Source organism: Anabrus simplex, chromosome 5 (genome assembly GCF_040414725.1).
Source record: "Anabrus simplex isolate iqAnaSimp1 chromosome 5, ASM4041472v1, whole genome shotgun sequence".
NCBI lineage: Eukaryota > Metazoa > Arthropoda > Insecta > Orthoptera > Tettigoniidae > Anabrus > Anabrus simplex.
In genome coordinates this window covers 363,126,330-363,141,684 of record NC_090269.1, presented here as the reverse complement: position 1 = coordinate 363,141,684, position 15,355 = coordinate 363,126,330, and the positions used below count along the sequence as shown (strand labels likewise).

General features: G+C 39.6%; 1 protein-coding gene across 1 annotated transcript in view; it reads right to left on the bottom strand.

Annotated features, from left to right (window-relative positions):
• Window positions 1-13,549: 13,549 nt before the first annotated feature.
• Window positions 13,550-15,355, bottom strand: part of Not10 (CCR4-NOT transcription complex subunit 10) — a 149,528-nt gene continuing 147,722 nt past the window's right edge. Inside the window, exon 12 of the mRNA XM_067148623.2 lies at window positions 13,550-14,005. Within this exon, the coding sequence (XP_067004724.1) occupies window positions 13,950-14,005 (56 nt within the window). The 3' untranslated portion in view covers window positions 13,550-13,949. The remainder of the gene's footprint in view (window positions 14,006-15,355) is intronic.

The window sequence follows — 15,355 nt, the reverse complement described above, 5'->3', positions numbered from 1 at the left end:
ACACCACCTTTCAATACTCCGTTGTTAAGTTGAACAAAATAGAAGTTACAACCTGTTCATTTGGGAACATCAACTGGAATTGCTTCGGCATGAAATAGTGTTAAATTTTTGCCTGTGATCATTGTGTTAGTTGTTTTTAGACCTTTATGACTTAATTTTTGCACTGCTTTGCTCATTGACTGATGATGACACTTCAAATGAATAGGTTGTAACTTCTATTTGGTTCAACTTAACAACGGAGTATTGAAAGGTGGATCCTTCCTTCTATTTAATATTGTATATTTCTCTATTCAATACGGAATAATCATGAAATTTTTAACTTTAAATGAAATCCTTGGACGAGAACCAAACGGCAGTTATAGCTAGGGGTCTTAATTTTGCTATCACTCCCTCTAAAATTCCCACCAAGGAGTCAATTACTTCCATTCAGGCAGCCATCCACAAACTACCTATGGACGAGGCTGAGGAGTTAAGATAGAAATGTGTGAGACTCGTTAAGGTCCACTGTTGTACTTGCGCCCAATTTAACAAGAGGCAAAAGGAGAGCTCTGAAGGAACTTGGAGATGATTCTGAATTGACCATTCTCTCAGCTGATAAGGGTAATGCGAAGGTGGTTATGGACACTGATGAGTATAAGAATAAGATCTTGGCTATGTTTAACATTTAATATGTCAGAGCCTGTTTACAGACTGAACTCATGTGACCCTACCACTCATGTGTCCAACACCACTGTGAAACTCTTAAGGCAATCTTCAAATTCAAAAGAGGAGGCTAAACATCTGTCCCCAGGGACTTAGTGCCACCTAGATAATATGGACTTCCTAAGAACCATAAAGATGATGTTCCCCTCAGACCTATTGTTAGTATGATAGGTTCTCTTACGTATGCACTATGCTCTGGCTAAATACTTAAGCAAATTGCTTCAGCCACACATAGGACATACTGAATCATAAGTTAGGTACTCTCGGTATTTCGTCAACAAGTTGTCAACCATAACCCTTCAACCTAATGCACTTTTTGAGAGTTTCGATGTGGAGTCCTTGTTCACTAAAGTGCTGATTGACTCGGTCATGTCTCTCATTGAACATCTGTTCCCTGAGGACATTACTAAGCTATTTTACTACTGCACGACTTCCAGCTATTTCTTGTGGGGTGGGAATTTTGACAAACAGAGTGGCTATAGGAAGTCCACTTTCGCCCGTAGTCGCTAATTTCTTTATGGAACATTTTGAGGAGGCTGCCATTGCTTCAGCGCCCGTCAAACCTATGATTTGGTGAAGGTATGTTGATGATACACTTGTGATCTGGACAGAAGGTGCTGAGAAACTTCATTATTTCTAAACCACCTAAATCAGCAACTTCCTTCAATTAAATTCGCTATGGAGATGGAGTCGGACGGATGCCTTCCTTTTCTGGATGTAGTAAAAAAGAAACCAGACGGCTCCTTAGGACATACTATCTACCTTAAGCCTACCCACACAAATCGCTATCTTTATGCAGATTCTCACCACTATCCAGCACAAAAACAAGGCATTCTCATGACACTCACCAAGAGGGCGATACGAATTTGTGATGATATGGATGTTGATTCCCATAGGGAACCTGAAATATTTGTCCCGAATTAGTAAATTTATAATACCAATATGAATGGTCCGTTATTGGACATTATAAATTTTCCAGCTAACTCATTCCTGGTTGCCAGCGTTTTGCCCCCGTGTGCTAAGTTGGGCTCATCAGTTGGTACTTAGCACACCCACCAAGACGCATGGCTAGTGCATACCGTGGAGGCCAAGGACCAAGGGGGATGTTTTCATTCCCCTTCCCGGGCGGGTCACCTAGAAGGTTACGCCTTCTCTCTGGCCAGGAGCTTTTGGTGGGGTTCGGGGATTTGTTGAAGTTGGGAGATGAAAAAGGGGGAGCTTTAATTTGGAGATGTGAAGATGTGGCCTCTTGGCTAAGGGGTGTAGCATCTGTTCTCTGCTTTTTATTGTACCTTTATTACATGTACATAGGTTTGGTTTATAATAATTTAGAATGAGATACAATGATGTTACAATACAGTTACTTAGAATTTATTGTTGGGAGTTAGGGAAAAGGAACTGAATGATTTGTTGATATAGGGAGGAGAAGTTGAGCAGGGAAGCGAGTAGTACATGGAGAAGGTAGGAACGGTTTTGTGGGTTTGGTAGGTGGGGTTGGGGGTTGGGAAGTTGGGCGCGGTTGCGAGAAGTGGTAGGGCGAGAGGGGGGGTTGCGGGGGAGATCGAGATGGCTCCACTCGGTGGTGGCGGCCGAAGAGTTTTATCCCCTGCTGGATTAGTCGCTGAGCTTCTTCTGAGGTTTGGAGCTGGAGTCTCAGAGCATAAAGGTGGGTCCGGCTTCATTGTAGATCCTGGATGCACGTTCTAGATGGAGTTCTGCGAGTCGTAGTTCCTGGCTGATGAGGTTCAATGGAATTCCTGGGTTCACACCCCGCACGACGCAGCTGGGGTTGCACCCGGGCGGCGGTGGCGGTGATGTTCTATTGCATTCGGGCGCTGGTGGTGGTGGTGTTGGTCTGACTGTTTCAGTTGCTTCCTCAGCGGGTGGCCGGGCTGTTGTGTTTGGTGGGCTGGTTGGAGTAGTGGAGACATCATAATTGGGGAGGGGTGGGTCGTGACTATGGTGGTTATGGGAGTTTTGGGTGAGGTGAGAGTAGGATAAGTAGCGACAGTGGTGGTGGGGTGTAGGGAGGTGTCTGGGTGCCTGGTTTCGGTGACTGTGGTGGAGGGATGTATACAGGCGGCCAGGTTCCCAGTTTCGGTTCAAAATCATATGTTTTGGGCATGGTTTTACGATGTGCAGCCATCCTTGTATGTAGATTCCAAATTTCAGGGCCTTCTGTACGTCGAACTCCATGGCAAGTTGAACCAGTACACTTTCTGTTGGGATAAATTCCAAATTTCAGGGCCTTCTGTACGTTGAACTCCATGGCAAGTTGAACCAGTACACTTTCTGTTGGGATAAAATTTTCGAGTATCCTGGAGAGATTTAGGGCTGGAATGCCTCTGTTTTGGAGCGATCGGAGGAGTTCTCCATCCGTGAGGGCGAGATCTGTGCCTCTTATGGTGCAGTTTGGCACGTTGGGGAGGCCGACTTCCTATTTGGCGTCAGGCCTATTTATGCTGATTGGCACGGCGGGGTACGAGGTTAGAGATGTGGCGTTCCCCTGCCGTAATAAAAATAGCTTTTGTACTATATTAGTGGAGAGATTTCAAATGCTGGGTGTGAGATTGTCTGTAAATATTTTTTTAAGAAAAACAAGGTCCTTAGAAATGCTAAGCATTTTAATCTTCATGTCCTTAAACCTCTTAATTAACTTTCTTGCCTGGCCCGCATGCTCAGAGTCTATGATTTTGACCATATTTGGTCTAATTGGTCCGTATTGACTACTACAAATATATTCTTTTGTATTCGTCCGTCTTGTCAATACTCTAATATGAACTCACATTTATTATACGCGTTTGTCGTCACCATCTATGATGATGTGTGGTCCAGTCTCCATTGTCTCCTCAGTAGAAGTGACTTGTGAGCTGAACACTTCATAAATGATGAGCTCTCTGATTAACAATAGTGGGCCTTCTTCCTGAGGTCTAGGTTCCCCAGAAAGGGATTGAGCAAGAGAGAGTTGGGGCCTCTTATTCTTACCCACTATTTGTTTATCCTTTGAAGAGCAGCCACTGATTTAAACTTTGTCCGAGCCTCTGGATAAGAAATCTATCCAGAGCTTCTCCTGGGTTTTCTTCTTCTGCCTAAATGTGGGATAATCCTTCGATATGGGAGCATGCACACCTAGGCAGTTGATGCATTCAGGAGGTGGTGTACTCTCAACACCAGCATGCTCACAATTTCCATACATTTTACAGGTCACCGAACATTAACAACACAATGAGCTATGGCCAAATTTCTGGAAGTTATAACATCACATTGGGGCTGGTATGTATGGTCGAAGAGTCAAACGGTGCATGGCGACTGATTCGTTTGGGTAGTGACTGGGCGTCAAAGGTCAAGATGGAAGTGCCTGTATCGAGCAGCTTATCACTGATACGCCTTCGTAACCTCCTCACATCGGTAATGCCCCACCACGGAAGGTTTCTGATCATATCATAGCAAGCTTTTACCAAAACCCTGTGTAATATAACTCCTCTGCAGGAGTTCAGGGATTTGTGCTTCCTGGTTTTAAAAAGCGTATTACTGAACTATCAACAAGTATGAGCAGGTCCACTTATTCAATACTATATATAATATGTTAATATTATTTATTACATCGGGACTAGTTTCGACCCTTGTATTGGGTCATCTTCAGCCTTAAATTATAAATGGAAAAGAACATCACATGTAACTTGCAAACACCAACATCTAATACAACACTATTAGCATGTCTTGAAAAACATTGATAAAACATGTTGTGGTTACACACGAGTCTATTAAAATTGATGTGTTTTGCACGTATGCCCCAATAGTTATGGAAACCAAGATGAAGCAGATTTGGTAATAGATTTTTGTAGAAGGAATGGATTAATTGTTGGCAATACATAGTTTAGAAAGAGAACTCACAAAAAATAACTAGATATGGTTGGGGAGATAGAAAGACAAAGACAACGATTGATCTTATTCTCGTGGAGAAGGAGAAACATAGACAACTGGAAGATGTGACAGCAATGCCAAGAGCAGATTTCGAAGGAGACCATAAAGCGAAGGTAGCCAAATTAAGACTTGGTAAAATAACGAAGTTAATAGAAAAAAGGGAAAGAATAATAAAGGGATGGAAGTTAAAAGTGAAAGAAGTAAGGGAAAAGTTTCAAGAGGATCTGAAGGAAGAAATTCCAAAGATGATGTGTACAGTGTGGAAGAGTAATGGACATGTTTCAGAAATGGTTTTGTAAATTGTGCAGTAAATACCTGTAGAAGACTAATAATAATGTTATTTGCTTTACGTCCCACTAACTACTTTTTGAAGGTCTTCGGAGACGCCGAGGTGCCGAAATTTGGCCCCGCAGGAGTTCTTTTACGTGCCAGTAAATCTACCGACACGGGGCTGTCGTATTTGAGCACCTTCAAATACCACCGGACTAAGCCAGGATTGAACCTGCCAAGTTGGGGTTAGAAGGCCAGCGCCTTAACCGTCTGAGCCACTCAGCCCGGCCTTGTAGAAGACTATCAAGGAGGAAAAAGGAAAAGGAGACTCCATGGTGGAACAGCAGGGTAAAGGAAGCAGTTAAAGAGAAACAAATGGCTTGGAGGAAGTGGACAGATAGCAATAGTACAGGGAATTGGCAGAAACATAAGAAGCCAAAAAGGTATGTAAGAAAATAGTAACACGAAGAGAAACGAAAGAGCTGGGAAAGTTTCACAGAAACTTTACAGGAGGATATAAAGGGAAGTAAAAAGGTTTTGGATGGTTTGGTGATAAATAGTTTACGAAATAGGAAAGAGATAAAATTTGTAAAAACTGAAACAGGACAGATATTGACACAAAGAGATGACATACTAAAAAGATGGGAAGAATACTTCTCAGAATTGTTAAATATTAAATACAGAGAATGGTAGATGAGAAGGAGCAAGAGGAAACAATGGGGAAGGAAGAAGAACAAGAAAAGGCGATACTGATGTTAGAAATAGAGGAAGCCATACAAAAGATGAAGAGCAGTAAAGCAGCAGGAGTGGATGAGGTAACTATGGAAATGATAAAAACAGCAGGACCAATAGGGCTACAGTGGCTGTTTAGATTATTTAGAATAATCTGGAGGAAGAAAGAGATCCCAGAAGAGTGGGGAAAGGGTTTACTTATACCAATATTTAAAAAAAGGTGATAAAAAGGAATGTAATAAATACAGAGGGATCATCCTTATTGCCCATGTAGCTAAGATATTTGAGAGAGTATTGGAAAGAAGACTGGGAATGAAGCTAGAAAGAGAAATGCAAGACAGATCAACATTTGACCTGATCTTTACATTAAGACATATGATGGAGAAAAGATGGGAGTTTGGAAAAGACATAGTGATGACATTTAATGATATTGAGAAAGCCTACGACAGTGTGCCCAGACAGTTGGTATGGGACACATTAAGGAAAAACCAAATTAACAGAGTGGAAGTGCAAATGATAAAGGCTATGTACAAAAATTGTGTTAGTAGTGTGAAGACTAGTATAGGTAAAACAAAATGGTTTCAAGTTGAAACTGGTCTCCGACAGGAAAGTGTGCTATCCTCCATCATCATAGTCATGGATGAAATTCATAAGAACATTAAACAGAGATTGGGAAGACAGGCAACAAAAGCCATGCTAAAATTAAAATTCAGGAAACTCAATCATCGAAAATTATCAGTGTTTCGCCCAGAGTGCGGCATGGGCTCATCAGTTGGATAGTGCACCATTTCCAAGACACTGGCCAGCTAGCACGCTGGTAGCGACACCACTGCAAGCCATACATGTGATAAGCACAATGCAGTGCCGACGTACTAGGGGAGAATTGCATCTCCGCTTGCTATATTGCCCTCCCGGGCTAGCATGACCAAAATATGGTTTCCGACTGAGATAGCTAAAATTAAAATTCAGGATACTCAATCGTCAAAAATTACCAGTGTTTCGCCCAGAGTGCGGCATGGGCTCATCAGTGATTGAGTTTCCTGAATTTTAATTTTTAGCTATCTCAATCAGAAACCATATTTTGGTAAAAGCCATGCTGTTTGCACATGATATAGTGATATGGGGTGAGGATGAAATGGAAGCAAAAAAACAAGTAATGTATGGAATCAAGAGATAGAAAAATTTGGGATGAAAGTAAGCACAGAGAAAAGATAAAACTGAATGATAAAATTCTGGAAGTGGTTAGAAGTTTTAAGTACTTGGGAAGTGTGATCACAGAAGATGGAAAGATAACAGAGGAAATTGGGAAAATAATACAACAAGCAAACAACAAGGGGTATTTTGTGGAACCAAGATGTCCCAAAGAAATGTAATAAAGTATTATATTCAACCTATTATGAACCCATACTAACCTATGCAGCTGGATTGTGGATTACAACAGAACGAGAGGAGAGTAGAATACAGGCAGTGGAGATGAAATTCCTAAGAGGTATTGAGGGCAAGACCAGAAAGGATAAAATTAGAAATGAAGTGATAAGGAAAAGACAGGAATCTTGAAACTTCAAGACAGGATAGAAACAACAAAGGTGAAGTGGTATGTGCATGTGATGAGAATGGAAGAAGAGAGTGTGCCAAAAAAGCTTTTTCAGAGAAGTTAACAGGAAACAGACCACGAGGAAGATCCTAAAAGAGATTTACAGATTCAGTGTAGGAGTGCATAGAGAAGAGGGGAGGAAAACCAAAAGATGTACTTAAAAAAGGAGAAGAGTGGTGGAGAGACAGGCAGCAATGGAGGTCCTCGATTCACAACCCGACCCGGGAAGCTGGAAACAGGAAATGAAGATGATGATGATGATCACTGTAATTTCTTTGTCCATTTCTTCATCAACTAATTGCCATTCCTGGTGATCCATTGAATGACTCATTATTTCTCATGTTCAGCAACTTCTGAAAATACTCTCTCCATCTATTTCTTATTTCCTCTGGCTTTGTTAATATTATGCCGTCTTCACGCTTCACAAATCTGGTGTTTACTTGAACTCTAGTTTTGTTTCTTAAGATACCATACAATAATTTCTGGCTGCCCTGCATATCATCTCTCAATTTCTGTGTGAATAAGGGCCAGCTTTACCTCTTTTCTTCCTCCACTACTTTCTTGACGAAATTCTTTGCCTCCACATATTTTCTTCTACTTTCTTCCGTCTTAGATGTCTTCCATGTTTTACATGCCATTTTCTTTTCCTTTACTTTTTACCCTATCATTCCACCAGTGTGTCTCTGTCTTTCACATTTCCTGATGTTCTACCACATACATTTTCTGAACATCCAACCGGTGCTTCCTTAAATCTTTTCCATTCATCTTCAACATTCCCCATCTCCATCCTGGGTACCAAGGGTATTATTTCCCTTTGAACCACTTCTTGTATGCTTTTCTCCTTCAACTTTCATACTTTAATTCTTTTCTCTCTTCTTAATGGGGGTTTTTCAATCTTTTCCACTTTCAGTTTTCCTATCACAACTCTACGATCTTTCAGGCATGGCTGTAACATCTAAAAGGTTCTTCCAGTGTTCTTTCTCTATGATTATATAATCAATCATGCATGGTCTTTGTTTATCTGTCTCCCCAACCATACCTTGTAATCTTCTGACTGTTCTTCTTCCTAAACCAGGTGTTTCAACAATCATTTGGTTCCTCATGCGAAAATCCACCAACAACTTGCCTTCCGGATTTACATTTCCATATCTAAAGGGCCCTACAACATCTTCCTTTCCTTGTCTTTCCATTCCAACTTGTGTATTTAGATCTCCCATCACTAGCACTTCCTTATCTTCTATCTGTTTCTCCACTTCTTATCTCTATCTGTCTCTCCACTTCCTCCAAAAAGTCCTCTAGATGTTCATCTATGCAACCCGTTTGTGGGGCATACAACTGGAATAGATCTTTCATGCCATTTTAAAACTGAAGTCTCATCACTAAAGCCCGGATGTTCATGCGGTAATAGGTTAGATTGCAAACTAATTTGGTTAGTAGGAAATGTCGGCCACCCGCTCTTCCATAATGTAGAAAGCGTAACATAAATTATAGGGATTCTGATGGGCCTAACCCCCAATGTTTATGCAAACTTCATAGCATAATCGTTGTGAAGGTAGACTTTACTTGCTTCTCGCTTCAGTAAGTTTGCATTCAAACTTCTTAATGCATAAAATTCCGGGCTCTACTCATCACCATTGTCATATTGCTGACGCATTTTGTAGACTCCACAAATTTTTGGATTTCTTTTCTACACCGGGTTATTAGAGAAAATCACAAGTTATTATTCTAGTAACTGTAGGCCCTACTGTTACTACTGTACTTTTCAATAAAATCACTTTAAGTTATAATGCCAACCTAAACAATTATTCTTATTACCCGGACTTCTGGAGTGCAAATATCCAGGGTAGATTATAAAGAATGCTAATATCTGTTCCAGTTTTTTTTAGAATTTTTCCCGTATATGGTTCAAAATTCGAGTATATTTCCAGTACCTGTATTAAATTCCAGTACTTCCAATATCAGCAGACACCCTGGGCAGTGACTTGGTGAGATCAAGTGAAATATATGTTTCTGTATTTTTGGTAATTTTTGTGAATTTTCAGTGTTATTGAATCTGTTGTGGTTCTTACTGCATGTTTTGTTAAAATGACACTTCATAACATACGAATTGTTAATATACAATTTTGCATTTCTTTTAATGCAGTTTCATGTCACTGAAATTGTTTATGAGTTACAAAGAAACAACAGGTTATATGATCAATGTTAGGTTATATAGTGAAAAAGATTATTTCTTTAAATGGAATATTATATATTTTCCACCATTCAAAAAAAGATATAAATACATATATTAGAACATTTTTCGGTCTATATGAACTTCTTCAGCTATTAATTTAGAATATGTTTATTAATTCTTCCTTTTCTTCAGCGTTTGTCCCTCCTGCTGGCGGGGTCCACTGCATGGATTTCTTGTCTCCATTTAGTTCTGTCCTGGCCATGTCAGGGTGGAGACTGACGCTCTTCAAATCTTTGTGAAGGGTATTGGCCCATTGCTGTTTTGGTTGTCCTTTTGGTCTCCTACCGGCCACTTCTACGATGTAAGCCGTCTTTGCGACAGAGTCGGCGCCTGCCCTTAGTACATGTCCAAACCATCGTAGACGACTCGTGCATTTTTCTCTTCAATTGGTGCAATGTCAAATCTCTCCCTGATGGATTCATTGGAGATGCGATCCAGTTTAGTGATACCAGCTGTCCATCTCCAGCATCTTAGTCTCCATGATACCCAGTCGATTCTCTGTCTTAGTCGTAGTCGGCCAATACTCGTAACCATACAGTTCAACAGGTCAGATTTTGTATATTTTATTAAATACTAAACAGTGGAAAATATATAATATTCCATTTAAAGGAATAATTATTTTGTTATTATTCAAAATTAAAGTTGTGTTCAATTGTAGTTTTTGGTTATGTAGCAAAAATACACAGTTACCTTTTGGTTTTACATTCATTTCTTTCCAAGTTTATTAATAATTAATAGTACAGGCCATGTAGAAAACGTTCGTTCTTCTGGAAACAAATCCGAGTCAAGTAATTCCGATTCTGGAATAGTAGAGGAGCAGCGAACTCCACGGCCTCACTGCGGTCAGCTGTACCTAAAGCAGAGCTCATCCAGAAAAGCATTGTAATAATACTGTCAGTCATCATCCAGAGAGTAAACAATTAGTAGTGGAAAGTGAATCCAATGTTATTAGTAATACTACTAACGTTGCTGAACCCCTACGATATCAATGGTACACTTGGCGATTACAATAAAGAATTATGCACTCGCAAAAATATGTTTTCAACTGTATTAGATGATGAACATTTTTATAAACTTACTAGATGTTTTTGACTTCCTCAGTACATATATTACCAGGTCCTAAACATACAGCAGAAAAATGTTACTCCACTAGGAAGAAACGAGTCATTCATTGAAACCCAGTGGTCATATAAAAAATCTTCTAATCCCGAAAGGGAGGGTGACCAAGAGGGACAAATTGAAAAGTAAATCCAAATATAATTAGAGATTACAGTTCTACTACCATAATCAAAGGAGAAATACAATCCTCCGTAACACCTTTAGTAACGATCTACCTTTTAGCAAACTTGATAACGTTCTTTAAACATACTTCTTCAGTTTTCTCTCTGTTCCTTAGAACTGTCTTCATGATCCTCAAAAACTATGTGATGTTGAGGTAGTAGAATTGGAAGACACATTCAGTTCTAAAATCTAGATTCTGATGACGATGCTTGTTGCATAAAGGGGCCCAACATCTAGGTCATCGGCCCCTAATGGTACGAAATGAGACAAAGTGTAATGCCACTTTAAAAGTCCAAAATCACCCACTGACCAGAATTCAAAACGTGATGACGAAGAGTGAATGGATGAATATGAATTTAAAACAATCAGTGGATCTGATCCGTAATGCCCCACATTCCCAGGAACTATCGTAAAATAATAGTATTACTGACCAAGGGACTGCTTCTAAAGCACAATCCTGAATCGATGATGCTTGTTGTCTAAAGGGGTCCAAAATCCAGGTCATCGGCCCTCATAATGGTACTTGTCGCTAGTAAAGAAGAACCATGGTATTTGTTATGTTACGGTACTAATAAAAAGTAGCGTAGACTCGCGGTATTCCACAAATCATGGTACTACTCACAGGTAATGTAATACGCACATGTAATACAGACCTATGGTGTTTCCTACATTGCAGCGTCACTTACAGGCAATGCAAACCTATGGTGTTTCTCACATTGCGGCGCCACTTACAGGCAACGCAAACCTATGGTGTTCCTCACATAGGTGTACTAATCATAGGAACTCGTACTATCCCGTGGTGTTCCTCACATAGTGGGGACTAATCATAGGCAACACAGACCTACGGCATCACTCATATAGTGGTACTAATCACAGGCAACGCCCAGACCCGTGGTGTTTCTCACACAATACAGGCAATGTAAGCCCGTGGTGTTCTGCATGTAGTGGTACTAATCACGGGTACTGTAAACCCCATCCTGATTCACACACTGTTGCTACTAATGACAAACCTATTGTGTACCTAACATAGTGGTACTACTCGCAAGTAAATGCGACCCATGGTATTCCCTGCATGATGGTACTAATTACAGGTAGTCTCATGGCTCTAATTCTATCATCCCTTGGTTGCCCCTTTTAGTCACCTATTACGGCAGGCAGGGTATACCATGGGTGTATTCTTCGTCTGCGTGCCTCAGCCACAGGGGGATGTGTGTTTGGTCCGCAAGAGCAATTTTACTTTGCTCAAGTCCGCTGGCAAGCCGGTTAGGATGCCCCTATCCGCCACGTGGGAGTATCAACTTTCTCCCTGTTACGCCAGCATAGTAGGTTCGTGGTCCAAGATTTCCACAGATGAAGTTCAGAAAGCAATAAGAGGTATGTCATACTGTACAGAGTAATAAATAAGTTACAGGATTGTGCACAACTGCAAAAAGACCTGAACAAAGTTGTGAGACGGATAGCAGGCTGATAACCAGGGTGAAAAGTAACCTTGTAAGTTTCATCAGAAGGAAAAGTCCCCGGGGTTTTAATTACTGTGTTGGTGGAGTAAATGTACCCCATAAGAACTGCTGCAAGTACCTAGGTGTTATAATATACTGAAAGATCTTCATTGGGATAATCACATAAATGGGATTGGAAATAAAAGTTGCAGACCTCTCTTTATATGGTTATGAGGGTATTTTGTGCTTGTAGTACTGTAAGGATGTAAAGGAGGGGGTGTGTAAGTCACTTGTAAGACCCAAATTAGAGTATGGTTCCAGTGTATGGGACCCTCACCAGGATTACTTGATTTGAGAACTGGAAAAGTTGCAAAGGAAAGCAACGCAATTTGTTATGGGTGATTTTGGGGAAAAGAGTTATGAAAACATTGCAAACTTAGGGCTGGGAGGACCTGTAAATAAGGAAGTGAATAGCTCGGCTAAGCGGTATGTACATTAAATCAATAAAAGTAACACCTGTTTGATACTATATACTGTATTTGCTTTAAGCAAATTAATTATTTGCAGAACCTGTTTCATTCCTTACGAACATCTTCAGCTACATAACATTGCTTAGGTGAAATTACAAAGAATTTTCTTCTCAAAAAACCATCTTAAAATAGTACCTTTGTTATGCTTAAAACAAAACTAATTTAAAAAGATAAACATAATTAAAATATCTGGGGAGCATTTAGTGCAGCGGTGAAGTGAAAAGGGAAGATGGATCTACTTATGTTCTAACCTAACTTAACACAATTTCCTATTCACTTAAATAGATGTTAAAAATTGTTAGTATACTGCACTTTTGTTCATATGTGATGTGTGTGGTTTTCTTAGTCGTTAATTTTAGAAAAGTTTTTGAAAAGGACCTTTTCATGTCGATGTACATCTTAATTCTAAAAACTGTTCTCTTCAGCTACTCTTCTTTTCCGAAGTGAGTATTGTTGTTTGATGTAATTTGGCGAAAATGGGTCTTTTGAACTTTTCGTTTAATAAGGGGTCCTCTGAAGCTGACTGCTGTCTTATTGATGTTATGTAAAAAGCTTCCCCAAAGTCTTAAAAAAAAAGATTTGATAAGGGAAATGAAGCCGATTTCTTGCAATAGGCGGTATGTTTCGAGCTGTCAGTGGAGAGGTGGAGTGGGATGATATTAGTACACAAATAGCTTGAGTGGAGTTCTGAAATGTATGAAAGATCATAATATGAAGGTAAATTTGGAATTCAAGAGGACAAATTGGGACAAATATTTGTTTATAGGAAGAGGAATTAGGGATGTTAGGGAGATGTTTGATAAATTTCCAAGTTCTTTGAAATCATTTAATAAAAGACCAGATAAACAACTGATAAGGAATCTGCCATCTGAGTGACAGCCTTAAATGCAGATCAGTGGTAAATGAATGAATGAACTTTAAACAGATGATTATTTCATTCATTCCATTCAATGTTTGTAATTTTTATGGTAAAATTAGTGAGGTATAAGGAAAAGGTATGCAAAAGATTTGAATTAAAAGGAGAGAGTCAAAATGACTTCAGTAATAATATTTACTTTTGCCATTCTTTTTATGAAATTGCAATGTACAATCACTTTCTTTCTGTACTGAGCATTATTGCAGCACTTTGGACTTGATCACTTTCTAACGAGTTCAATTCCAAGTGAAAGTCACCAACAGATGGGAAGACGAAGAAACTTTTCCCAAGATGTAGCATGCTTCAGTTTCAGTCTTAGAGCTGTCACTCATCTATATTGGGGAGAGTGTTGTTTAATGATGGAGCGAGATATATCAGCATGACCTGCAAGAATAAAGATACAAAATGACACATTAAAAAACATTTCATTCCTTACTACTTAGTCACAATGTAATTTGCTTAATTTCATTTTGAGAAAAGTCAATATTTATGCACACAACACTTAAACATATTCAAAAGTGAGGTTGGTTCTTCCCTTTCAAATGAAAGTATTTTGTAAATATACAGACAGGTCTACCAACCACTTAAAATTCATGAAGTTACACAATCTGCAATTCGTAATATCTGAAGCCATCTCTTTTCAGTTCTAACTTAGTTAATTGATAACTGTTAGGCTCTTAGATTGCCAAAATTGAATAAGCTTGAGTGGAGTTCTGAAAATTTAAATTCATGAAGTTACACAACCTGTACTCCATACACAGATAGTTCTGAAGGTATTTACAGCTTCCTTTTACCTTTGTATAGTAGAGTGTCCCATGTAACATGATAACACAATGTTTTGTTAAGCACACATGCTGCCAGAACTTTGGATCTGTGAAATGTCACAACCCAAAGCTCATTCATTAACTTGTCTTGAGGAAGAGAACATAATTGTTATTACTAATCTACAGACAGAATGCATTCCAGACTGAAGAGCCTAAGTTATAAAAATGTTAAAAAGTTACACAACCTATCAAACACCAGTAGTCCTTTAGGTTGATATTGTTCTGCTTACTACCTACATGTCAGCCATGTAAAATGAACCAAACTTGCATAGGAAAAATGATTATATGCAGTCTTCATGCCAAGATAAAAGGACCATTCCACAAACATGCTGTTTATTGCACACTTTTATAACACATGTAGCACTAATTGTAGTCGTTGGCGGTGGCTGCAACTCTTATCCGAGTTTCAGCTGTTCACATTTTCTCACTCACAATACTTTGTTAATATGTTTTATGTAACTTAGTAGCTCAATCTTGCATAAAACATACCTCCACAGCACAAATCACATGGAATGGCTGGGAGAAGGCGGGGTTGAGCTTGTCGGAGCTTCCGTGCTTGTCGTTTATCCTCTGCACATAGTCATCGCTCCTCTTCAAACACCGTTACTGATGTATAAACGGTGTGGCGCCAAAGAGTATGATTCTCGGCAAGCGTATCCCAGGATTGAGGGTTAATTCCAGCTATTTTCATAGTATGCTTTAGCTGATCCTTAAAACACCCGAAAGGGGCTCCATTAAGTCTTGTGCTGGAGCAGAGTTCACCATAAAGGAATTGACGAGGAAGCCTGGTTTCACTCATGCGATGGTCGTGCCCTATCCATCTGAGATGGTGGCCAATGATGGTAGCCTCAATGCTTATAGCATATGCTTTCTGAAGAACAGCAAGGTTGGTGACAATGTCCTCCCTTGA